The sequence below is a fragment of the Aptenodytes forsteri genome, unplaced genomic scaffold (assembly GCF_000699145.1).
Source record: "Aptenodytes forsteri isolate BGI_AS27 unplaced genomic scaffold, ASM69914v1 Scaffold7, whole genome shotgun sequence".
NCBI classification, from domain to species: Eukaryota; Metazoa; Chordata; class Aves; order Sphenisciformes; family Spheniscidae; genus Aptenodytes; species Aptenodytes forsteri.
The window spans coordinates 1,551,663-1,563,757 of record NW_008795919.1 but is presented as its reverse complement, the minus strand read 5'-3'; the positions used below and the strand labels follow the sequence as shown (position 1 = coordinate 1,563,757).

General features: G+C 41.8%; 1 protein-coding gene across 1 annotated transcript in view; it reads left to right on the top strand.

The window, feature by feature from the left end:
* The window catches only part of LOC103903531 (protein argonaute-4), a 13,151-nt gene extending 2,108 nt beyond the window's left edge, over positions 1 to 11,043 (top strand). Inside the window, exons 3-17 of the mRNA XM_009284745.2 lie at positions 337 to 518; positions 922 to 1,058; positions 1,138 to 1,272; positions 1,451 to 1,538; positions 1,958 to 2,105; positions 2,186 to 2,305; positions 2,531 to 2,659; positions 2,816 to 2,949; positions 3,721 to 3,905; positions 4,215 to 4,374; positions 5,071 to 5,386; positions 5,634 to 5,768; positions 6,552 to 6,653; positions 6,878 to 7,077; positions 7,184 to 11,043. Coding sequence (XP_009283020.1) covers positions 337 to 518; positions 922 to 1,058; positions 1,138 to 1,272; positions 1,451 to 1,538; positions 1,958 to 2,105; positions 2,186 to 2,305; positions 2,531 to 2,659; positions 2,816 to 2,949; positions 3,721 to 3,905; positions 4,215 to 4,374; positions 5,071 to 5,386; positions 5,634 to 5,768; positions 6,552 to 6,653; positions 6,878 to 7,077; positions 7,184 to 7,292 — 2,280 coding nt within the window. The 3' untranslated portion in view covers positions 7,293 to 11,043. The remainder of the gene's footprint in view (positions 1 to 336; positions 519 to 921; positions 1,059 to 1,137; positions 1,273 to 1,450; positions 1,539 to 1,957; positions 2,106 to 2,185; positions 2,306 to 2,530; positions 2,660 to 2,815; positions 2,950 to 3,720; positions 3,906 to 4,214; positions 4,375 to 5,070; positions 5,387 to 5,633; positions 5,769 to 6,551; positions 6,654 to 6,877; positions 7,078 to 7,183) is intronic.
* Positions 11,044 to 12,095: the final 1,052 nt, after the last annotated feature.

Below are 12,095 nucleotides of genomic sequence, written 5' to 3'. Positions count from 1 at the left end.
AAAAAAAAAAAAAAAAAAAAAAAAAAAAAAAAAAAAAAAAAAAAAAAAAAAAAAAAAGGGAGAGAGAGAGACTCACAGTTCTCCAGAGCTTTGATGCCGTACTAATTACTGCTTAAAATTTACACTTAAAGATACCTCAGTGCAGTTTCTCAGATGACTAAATTACAAGCTTTCGAAATCCTAAGGAAACGATCATTTTAAGAGAATTACACAAACTAATCATCAAAAATACAGATTCAAAGGATACCTAGGAGAAAAACATAACATTGCTTAGTGTTGTGATAGTCTGCAATCCATAACAAAAGCTTGTGCTTAATTCTGTTTTGACTGTGTCAGGTGGATATGGAGGTGACACTTCCAGGAGAGGGGAAGGACCAGACATTTAAAGTATCCATTCAGTGGGTGTCAGTCGTCAGCCTTCAGTTGCTGCTGGAAGCTCTGGCAGGGCACTTGAATGAAGTTCCTGAAGATTCTGTACAGGCGCTTGACGTAATCACACGGCACCTTCCGTCCATGAGGTGGGTACTTTTGGTGCCTTCCTGACTGGCTTAATCTTATATCTGTCTTAATGTTTGTATTAGTTATTTCTTGCTGCTATTCTACTGCTATTACGCTTTCCTGCAGTAGAAGGGATGAGGGATGCGGTTGTGTAATTCAACACCTGCCTTACAAATTTGCACTAGAATAGGGAAATCTGATCTGAACTCAGGACTTGTATCTGCTGGTCATGTTTCTAACAGGAATTTGCTATAGCCTTTCCAACTGCACTGTCGGTAAAGGCTTTGTATGCTTGCCGTAAGTTAGCTCTAACAGTTAAACGTACTGTAGAAATTTACTGTACTTTTAAACACTATAAGCATGAATGTAAAAAGGTGTATCAGAAAAGAATGATCAAAGTATTAATTTTCTTATTTTTTTCAGGTACACTCCCGTGGGTCGCTCCTTTTTCTCCCCTCCTGAAGGTTATTACCACCCTCTGGGTGGTGGCAGGGAGGTCTGGTTCGGGTTCCACCAGTCAGTCAGGCCTGCCATGTGGAACATGATGCTCAACATTGATGGTATGTAGGAAATTCTGTCCCGCTAATGTAATGGAGTTCTTGCTGCTTCTAAATTAAATGTCCTCTTCTTTAATCTTAGTGTCAGCAACTGCTTTCTATCGTGCCCAGCCTATCATTGAGTTCATGTGCGAGGTCTTGGACATTCAGAACATCAATGAACAAACTAAGCCTCTTACGGACTCCCAGCGTGTCAAATTTACCAAAGAAATCAGAGGTAAAGGCTTGTTCTAAAGCTGGTGCAACAAAACACTGGAAACCTGCTCATATTATGTTGTAATGAAAATTTGCAAGGCACTTGGGAAGCTGGCCTGTTCCTTTTTGCCCTCATCTTTCTCAAAGGTGACTCCTATGCCTGAATTTATTTAGATGACTTTTTTGTGTTGGGCTTTCAGGTCTAAAAGTAGAGGTTACCCATTGTGGCCAGATGAAGAGAAAATACAGAGTTTGCAATGTTACTCGGCGACCAGCCAGTCATCAGACGTATGTATACAAGCACTTTCTGACAACTTTAAAAATCTTGAACCTATTAGATACGCTAGCTATATCATTTATGCAAGAATAGTTGATTCTGGAGGTGAAGCAGCTGTGTAGCTTTACAAGAATGTTTAGGAATAGTGTGGGTTTAGACCACTGCTTTATTTCCTTCAACACAGGAAAACTGAAGCTGTATCCTGACTTTTAAATATAGTTATCAAAGGCTATAATTTTTAAAATAGCTATGGAAAACTCAGTATATAGTCTATAAAATCTTTTCATAAAGAAGAGATCCAGTAGCTAAGGAAAATAAATGTTTCCAGCATTTCTAGCCTGGAATAGATTTTTCCATACCAATTTTTCCTTTTTGAAAAAAAAAAAAAAAAAATCTTGAAAAGTCTAACCAGAACAAATGTCCTTTATAGGTTTCCTCTGCAGCTGGAAAATGGGCAGGCTATGGAGTGTACAGTAGCTCAGTATTTTAAGCAGAAGTACAGTCTGCAGCTAAAATATCCTCACCTTCCCTGTCTCCAAGTAGGACAGGAACAGAAACACACATACTTACCGCTTGAGGTAAGAACCTAACTTTCTCTTGCACTGCGGTATGTCCTCCGTTAAATGGTATCACGCCACCTCTCGCTGTTCCTGTGTAGGTGTGTAACATAGTGGCAGGCCAGAGATGTATAAAGAAGCTAACGGACAATCAGACGTCGACTATGATAAAAGCAACTGCAAGATCTGCACCGGACCGACAGGAAGAAATCAGCAGACTAGTAAGTGTTTTTTCCAGCTAAACAGTCTGCGTTTGTCCTCCTATGGCTCTTCCAGAAGCATTGTAGCATATGTAATGATAAGCAGAATGACCAAGAACTGCAGAAGTTAAAAAATCTGACTACCTTAAAACAAATCCTTTTACATAGAAAGCCTATTCATGGCAAAGAGGACAGAGCCGCCTGAAGCATTAGGTGTAGTTACATAAACACTTGTCTTGTCACCAGGTGAAAAGTAACAGTATGGTTGGTGGACCTGATCCATATCTGAAGGAGTTTGGTATTGTTGTCCATAATGAAATGACGGAGTTGACAGGCAGAGTTTTGCCAGCACCAATGCTGCAATATGGAGGCAGAGTGAGTTTTCCATGTCTTGTAAAATACTTTGTCCTGAGGTTATTTAAATTAATTAAGTGTTCCCTATATCTTCTCATAAGGCTTCCTTTGTATGAGCACTGTTTGACTATAGTCAAAACAAAGCAGTGTTTTAATTTGCCTTTGGTTTTTACCTAGAACAAGACTGTGGCCACACCAAACCAAGGTGTGTGGGACATGAGAGGGAAACAGTTCTATGCTGGCATTGAGATTAAAGTTTGGGCTGTTGCCTGTTTTGCTCCTCAAAAACAATGCAGGGAAGACTTACTGAAGTAAGTGTTTTCCTATTTATTCAGGATACTTATTTCAAGGTTTATTTTCCTCATATTTCTGAAAGGTGATATGCAATATAAGTTGATTTTAATGCATCTAGTAGTAAAAAGAGGAAATGACAGTTCTGCAGTGTCTTAAATACTTACAGTTTGGGAGGACACTATGACAAAGTTGATAACCTAATTGGCCAGCTAGGAAAAGCGTTAATTCCGTTACCACCGAGGCTGTTTCCTGCCCTGGAGACTGCATTCTACTTATATTCTGTTTTTACAAATATCTGATGATGGTCTCTCATTCTAAAACCTGAACTATTTTTTTTTCTTAACCTTTACTGCCTCCCAGGCAACATAATGCCACATTTTTTCCCCTGTCCTTCAAATTACTCTACAGAATCCTAAAGACAGAGGTTGTATGAACCACTGAAATGGCAAAAATCATGGCTGCAATAATGCTCAGATAAGTTTGGATGAGTAAAAATCTACCAGAGCATCAGTATTAGTTTGGGAACCCGCCTTGGAATGTTCAAGTCAAATGTATGTTTGTTTCCCCAAGACTTCTAAAATTACAGAAACAGAGGCTTATGAAATGTCCTCAAACAGGGTTAGAATCCTATTAGTGAGTTTCTTACAGTGATAGAATTGCTAAAAAATAATTACTGTAGTGTCAAATTGGAAGTGCTGTGAAATAGCTTAGATCTTGTTGAGAAAATTAACGGCAAAGTGAAACATAGTGAAAACGCCAGGACAAATCCACTTATATTTCATTTACAGGAGTTTTACTGACCAGCTGCGCAAGATCTCCAAAGATGCAGGGATGCCGATCCAAGGCCAGCCCTGTTTCTGCAAATACGCCCAGGGTGCAGACAGTGTGGAGCCCATGTTTAAACACTTAAAACTGACTTACGTTGGTCTGCAACTGATTGTGGTGATTCTACCCGGAAAGACGCCTGTGTACGGTATGGAGAAGAGGCTGTAAAGTGTTAATTAGTTGTACGGCAAGTGGGCATCTTATTGTGCACTTCAGCGGTAGGAAGGAGACAGAGCAGGCAGTATCTTCCATTTAAAAGGTGGTTTTGGAGATGGGTTTGTCAGGCCTGAGTGGAGTACTTGTATATTACCAAAGAGCAAACTGAACTTTTGTTGGTGAACTTTTAAGGATCTGAATTACAACAACATTTTGGGGGGTGGGGGGGTGGGAAGAGAAAGCAGATGGAACTACTGACTGTTCAGGTAATTGGAACCACTAACTTATTTTTCTGTCACAGCTGAAGTAAAGCGGGTTGGTGACACTCTTCTAGGAATGGCCACTCAGTGTGTTCAGGTAAAGAACGTGGTAAAAACCTCACCACAAACACTGTCCAACCTGTGTCTGAAGATAAATGCAAAGCTTGGAGGAATCAACAATGTGCTTGTACCTCATCAAAGGTGAGATTAAATCTAAAGCTCTTCTTGAAGTCTGGATTGTCAAGCAAAACGGTGTCCTTTTGTTTTGTTCGCTAAGATGATGCCTTTCAAAATATTACGTGCTTTAGAAATGCCCATGGTCTGAAGTGGACAGAGAAGGATGCTTCTGCATTCAGAATCTGCTTAGTGAGCCCTGTGCCGAGGATCATCTCTAGTGTTAGAGCCATCCAGCAGTGTGTGTGAAAACAAGCTCACAAAGGCTTTTTTTCCCCTTGTCTCTCCTTCCTGCCTTTGGGTTCACTCAGTCTACCTTCTTCCTCTTGCTGCCTCCTTAAGCATACTGTATTTCCTTCCAAATTGAAAGAAAAGGAGTGAGGAAGAGTGACTTGTGATAAATGCCTGTAGCTTTGTCTGCCTTTGGTCCTTTCCTTTTCACCTTCTGTTCTCTCTGGACTGTAAGAGCTTGAGGCAGAGAACTTCATCCTTAAAGATTCTGACAGGGTTTTAGTTCTGTTGAATGGTTTGGATATACCTTCCTCGGTTGTAACTTTTTTTTCCTTCCTCACCCCCCTTCTTTGTATTATTATTGTTATTATTTATTATTTAATAAACCTTAATCATATTAAACAGGCCCTCGGTGTTAGCAGCCAGCCCCCCCTTCTTTGTATTATTATTGTTATTATTTATTATTTAATAAACCTTAATCATATTAAACAGGCCCTCGGTGTTCCAGCAGCCAGTGATCTTTTTGGGAGCAGATGTCACTCACCCTCCTGCTGGGGATGGAAAGAAGCCTTCCATAGCTGCTGTGGTAGGCAGCATGGATGGCCATCCTAGCCGTTACTGTGCTACGGTGCGCGTGCAGACCTCCCGTCAGGAGACCTCCCAGGAGTTGCTGTACAGTCAGGAGGTGATACAGGACCTGACTAATATGGTGCGAGAACTGTTGATCCAGTTTTACAAATCCACTCGTTTCAAGCCCACAAGGATCATTTACTACAGAGGGGGAGTATCAGAAGGACAGATGAAGCAGGTATTGTCTAATGATTTCTTGTTGCTTGTGAAAAGGGATTGGCCCTTGAAAATATGTATATTTTCATGTGGATTGCATTTGTTAAGGGGACAATTAATAACTTCATTGCGTTTTCCTGGGCAAGCACAATGTACAGTTACCCTGTCTGATCATGTTACTTACAAAGTGGCATTTGTACACGGAAAAAATGAAAATAATACTATATGTACCGAATTCAGCACCTAATAGTTAAATCTTCTACTTTTAGGTAGCTTGGCCAGAACTGATAGCAATCCGGAAGGCCTGTATTAGTTTGGAAGAAGATTATAGACCAGGAATAACCTACATTGTTGTGCAGAAAAGGCATCACACCAGACTATTCTGTGCTGACAAAACTGAAAGGGCAAGTAATGTTGACTACATAAGAAGGAGGTGATGGCAACAGGAAAGTAAGATTGTTTGGTTAAGCGGGGTGGTATCCATCTTGCCCACTAAAACTGAATTAATCTGTATGAGCAGTAGCAGTTCTGTGCAGTAACGTGCTTTCTCTGCCAGAATAGCCAGTTCTTCCCCTTTTTTTATTGCTCTAGATCAAGCGGTCAGATGGAACAGCTTGTTCCCAGCCCCTTTTGGAGCAGACGTACTCTGTATCCCTGTATTTGTGTATCTGGAGCTATGGTCTGGGATTCCTGACCATAAACTGAACCAGTTGTTCAGTTTGTTGCCTGTTCTGTCTCTAGATGCATCTGTAAGATTTGCCCGTGGCACAAATCCATAAGCCAACTAAGGAACCTTCTTTAGGAAAGTTCTTGATCTCAGGTTTGCTTGAAAAATGCAGATCTCTGGGGTGTGAGTGCAAACAAGGGTATGAAATAAATTTATTTCAGCAAACCTGCATTGTCAGATCCTGAATGACTCGTGTAGGCTTGATCCCACTCTGCAATTTTAATGCTACTGGCAAGTATTTTATTTTTCTCTGATGACACACCAGTTGGATTTGGTGAAATTTCTAAAAACGAACTCACAGAGAACATTTTCAGTTCCTCCTGTGTAAATGACCTTAGTATTTTTCCACCTTTTTGAGCAGTAAATTCTCAAACAGCTTTGAGTAGAACCTGCCCTAGGAGGTATTTTTGGGTCACTTCCAAAAAAAATCCACTGGCTAATAATAAACTTTTCTCAATAGGTGGGTAAGAGCGGCAACGTACCAGCAGGCACTACTGTGGACAGCACGATCACACATCCTTCTGAATTTGACTTTTACCTCTGTAGCCACGCAGGAATTCAGGTAACGTTTCAGCTCTGCTGTGCTCAGGCTATGGGACTAAATCCTTATAGTTGTCCTGATGAGTGATGTTGCTTCTATTTATAGCTGGGCAGACTTAACAGTCGCATCAGTTCAGTGCCCGTTTGGCACTTGCTCTTCAATGCACTGATAGAAGGTACAACCTTCAGGTACCACCTCTGTTTTTGTTGATGCTCTCCAGCTGACTGCTCATCTGTTCTCCACAGGGAACCAGCCGGCCCTCCCACTATCAGGTCTTGTGGGACGACAACTGTTTTACTGCAGACGAACTACAGCTGTTGACGTATCAGCTGTGTCACACGTATGTCCGGTGTACGCGATCTGTCTCTATTCCAGCTCCTGCATACTATGCCAGGCTGGTAGCGTTTAGGGCCAGGTACCATCTTGTGGACAAGGATCATGACAGGTAAGGAACTGTGCCTCGTCGTCTTGGTAGACAGATAATGGGCCCGAATTATATGCTGCTTGGCCCAATTGTTCATGGTTCTCTGTATGTGTCTGCGTTTTTACAGTGCTGAAGGCAGCCATGTGTCAGGACAGAGCAATGGCCGCGATCCTCAGGCTCTGGCAAAGGCAGTGCAGATCCACCATGATACTCAGCATACGATGTATTTTGCCTGAGAGCATCTGGGAAGATGAGGCAGAACCACCAACCCATGCAGTCCTGAAATGTTTTGAATGCCTACTGCTATGGCTAGGGCCCAGTTTATTTCAGACTGCCCACTACCAGCAGCTCTGAATGGTCGCACTGAATCTGTACTTCACAGCAATGTCTGATGCACCAACACAATTGAGCCATTTGTTTCATTATTTTATGTAATAGAAATTCATAGACTGTCTTTTCTGATGCATTGGACTGAATTTTTACCTCAAAGCGCAAAAGGCCGATCATCCTGAAATTTTTAAAGGACTTGGCACGAAGGGTTTCTATCGAATATTTTGCTAGCTATCGTTTTTAAGTTATCTTCTCATCCCATTAGTTTATCATGACGACTGATTCCCTGTCTTCGTGCACTGCTTAGTGAGTATGCATATTATGGCAAAATGTTTTACTCCAGTTAAATGTAATTGTTCTATTGTGTGGGGCCATAGATTTTTTAATGGAGATTTTAGACTTCACTACTGTAAATGCCTTTTAACAAACATAACTTTCACAGGTATTGCAGTTTTTTGTCAGTTTTACTAATTATCTTTTTAATCTCTGCAGACTTCGGCTGCAAAGCAATTGCACTATACTGCGACTTCAAATAGGTGGTTCTTGTTCTGTGAATGTGTAATATAACCAGATAGTGATGCCTGTCAGTAGATTTTAATTGTAATGGTTACAAATAATACTGCCATGGTATCGTAACAAGTACTGAACCATCATTTCCCCCTCTAAAAATGATAAAAACAAAAAAAAAAATTAGCTTTTAGGTATTTTGCAAACTTTTACAAAAGTGCCCACTTTATGCTGCTGTGTGGTTTGATAAATCTAAGTGATTTTAAAACTTTTTTCTCATAAAAGGTTTAACTTTGGCAATAAATATTTGTTTTTTAAGCCCCCCTAACAGTGTAATTTTCTAGCTGAGGATTATGCATGAGTTGAACCAACATTCTCGTGTCGTTTTCTGAACACACAATTTGGCAGTTTCTGAAACTGATTAGAAAAGACGCATTTCCATGCTTTTTTTAAGAATTATTTTTAACTGTTTTATATTCACTGTTGGTGTCCTGTCTACAACATTTTTTATAAGCTTGGAAACTGGGTGTTACGTGTAGGAAAGGCTTGCCAATCTGTACAGTCTACATGTATTGTGTGACAGGCAACCTAAGGACTTGTACCAGCATTTTAAACTTTTTTCCCCTGGGACTCTAGGTTGCGCACACAACTGCATTCAACAGCATGTTTAACCAATGTAAGTCTCATACTCTGATTCTGTCCCAGCCTAGAAATTAGGGTTTTTTTAATCTGCTTGGCTTTTTTCAGCTGCAACGTGTAATATCGAAGAGGGGCTTGGTTTCACTGAATACTCTTGGAATCCACGAACATAGTACGTTAAGACTAGATTCCTCTTGGTGTTAACATGAGTTAACGCAGATTAAAGGCTTATTCCTAAACTGCGTAGAGCCAACACCACTACTTTGATAACAGACGTTTGGGAAGTCCAGCGATTGCACTGTGGTCTCTGATGCTCGTGTGGGGTTTGCTGCTAAGTTGTCTGCTGTTCCAAAGCTTAGGAACCAGCCCCCTCAAAATTTCAGCAATATGAAATGCTGTTTCCTTCAGTCTTTAAGCTTGTAAATAAATTAAAGTTTACATTTCTAAATGCTGTTTTTTTTCAGTCGTACCAGAGTACACTGAGCTTAGTCTTCAAACAGTTTTATAACCTTCTTTCAAGTAGTACGTCTCATTAAATTAAGTTCAAACTTTTTTCATTTCTGTTGAAAATGGGACTGAAGCAAACTCTGCTCCTGGCACGTACCGTGAACAGGTTTAGATTGGAAAAAGAAAAAGATTCTTTTTAGTTTTTTAACTTTTTTTTAAAGAATACCTCACTTGTGTAATAAAATCAGGACATGTGGGTGGGAGACTGACCGCTGCTTCAGCTAGATGGCTGCTTTTCTCAGTACTCGTTCAGGGAGAATACAAAAACCCCCTTTTTAGAATGAACTCTGACTGACCCAACACACATGGAGAACTCTGGCACCTTGAAAACAAACTGAGCACCCTTTTTAGGTTATAGGATCAAAGATCGCTATTTTGAGTTTGTGCACTAGGCAAGAATGTGACTGGTTTAATCAAGGGTGCATAAGAAATACTTAATTTTATCACCAGTTAGTTAGTTGTCCAGTGCCAAGCACTCCTAGTTCAGATTGAGTGAAGCGAGAGCCTCTCCTTTGTTTGCCTGTGACTGGACTGAATATTTAACCTCCGGCTACGCGGATTGTTGGACCTCGGCTAGCCCTGGGCCGCAGGGCGAGAGCCCCAGCTCAATCCGGTGTTAAAACACCGCTGTGGAGAGACACCGCTAAGGGTGCAGTGCTGTCGCTTTGGGAGGAGAGCACTGAAGTTCAGGACCGTTGCGTGGCGGTGACGGTAAGGTCCAAGTTTCGGCAGTGCTGTCCGACACAGGTCTGAGTCCCAGTCTGGAGGTTGGGCTTGACGATCTGGATTAACCCCTTGGGACTGACTGAATCGTTATGCATGTGTCAATCAATGGGAAGATGTGCATTCTGTAGATGTAGTTCTTAGGGTGTTTTGTTTTGGGTTTTGTTTTTTTTTTTTTATAAATAAAGCCTGTTGGCCACTGTTTAGCTATGTGGTGTGAAAGATTTTAAATGTAGCAAAGTTTAAAGAGTTGGGGAAGGGGGTGGTTGCAAAAAAAAAAAAGGGCGGGGGGGCAGAAATCCCATTTTCAAACCAGTTCTGCTTGCTTTGTGAACAGCTGAATTCTGAACAAGCTCTGGCAATCGCTAGTTAGCCTGTCTCCAACATTTGAACAGCCTGGCTTATTTATTCTCGTCGCGAGTACCACAGTTCAGTGTAGTGCCTGTAGCTGCCTCCAAAGGGTGCAAGAGGCGGTGATGCACAGGCAGACGCGCTTCACGCAGTACGTCTCTTGTCCCAGACACAGCGTCAGAGTTATTTGGCCGCTATCGACAGCTTTGCTCTTCAGACGGGGAAGGGCACCTTTGTTCAGATCCAGTGTTTAACAAAACCTACCCCCCAAACCACCTTTGTGGATGTGCTGTAGGATTTTTCTTGCTCAATAGCAAGGGAGTAACTCTGCTTTCATTTTAGGAAAGCAGGGTTTGGAGGGCATTGTATCAATACTGTTTCAACTACAAGGCTTTTTCCTTGTGCATTGGAGGAAAGATCTTGTAATATCACTTACAGATTTTCTTATACCTTGCTATTGACATTTTCATATTTCTATGTCTAGAGGCTGAAACTTCAATGTAAAATGTTTGCATTTGTTCATTTTGACTTATGATGTAATTTTTGTTTCTATATTGTTAGACTTGTACTGTTTAAAATTGTATTTTATTAAATTTGGACTGGGTGTATGTCTATAGCAATACGAGGTACTCTTTCTAAACTGTTATGGGTGGGTTAGCAGCCCCATATTGCGGTAAGATGCTGGTCGTGTACAACTTGCAATGTATTTTTTTTTTTTTTTTAGCCTGCAGGGATATTTTGTGTTCATGTGTCCAAAAATAATGATGATAATAAAAATTGGCATTCTTGTGCCAAATGTTCTGTTTTTCCTTGTTGATGTCTAATAAATGCAATGTACAGCGTGAGCAACCGATACTGTTGCCTGTAAACAAATGTCTTAAATAATTTAACTTTTAATTAAAACTTGTACACAATGTGTAACCTGTGGAACTCATTGCCACAACGTATTTATTTCTGATGTGCTGGGATTTAGAAAGGATAGAAGTATACGTGGATAACATCCTCAGCGATATTAAAGGGAGGGCTTAGATTACCTGTTTTCGGAGCCTGTGCTAGCCACAGGGGGGATGTTTAGAAGGGCCGTATTTTTTTAATGATCTCGGAAATTCTGTAGCAATGTCTAGAGAAAATACGGTGTCGATAGACTCTGTATCTGCCTGGAGAAGTGATTCTATATTAGAGAGTCGCAAATTAATAAATGAAAGAGCCGTTTGCTTATTCATCTCTATTTCAGGTGGGGGTTTGTTGTGTCCTCAGACAACTGTACTTCACTAAAAATACCACAGTAAGGACAGAAAAAGCTTTTGGACAAGGCCAAAACATGACAGCTATAACTGCGCTCGGGACACGTGATTGCTTAAAATAACCTGCATCTTCAGCAAACCCCTGCTTCTGGGGTTTAAATTTTTTTTTTTTTTCTTTTTTTCCAGTGGAGATGCTGTGGGTTTGGGAACCGAGATTGTTCAGCCTCAGGCAAGCCTGAGGAGCCCAAAGGCAGAGGATGGCTGTATCCTCGCGCCTTCCCAAAGTGACGTAAAGATCACTTGGATCCAACCCCAGGAACCCGGGGCTGGAGCTGCACGACGCCTTCGACCCTCCCCAGCCCGCGCCCGGCCGGGCGCAGCCCTGGCAGCTTTCGGACTCAAACGTGCCTCAAAAAAAAGCCAACTTCTGCTCCAGCACCGTCCCTCGGGAGCTCGCGTGCTCCCTCCTGCGCGTGGCCGTGACGACACGGTGCAGCGAGAAGGCTTTAACGGTTCGAACTTCGGTGGCTTCCTTCGTTCACCTCGCACAACCCAGGCCTCATCTCGCTGAGCATCGTCTTGAAACGACGACCCCGGGGCTGCCGACTTCGTTATCGAAGCCGTGCCGCAGGGCCAGCGTTCTCGCTCTCCGGCGCTCTTCGGGCAGGGTCAGTCTAACAAACACGGTGAAAAACGGGAGGGTTCTGCCCCGTTTCGCCGGGTTTAGGTGGAGCGGGG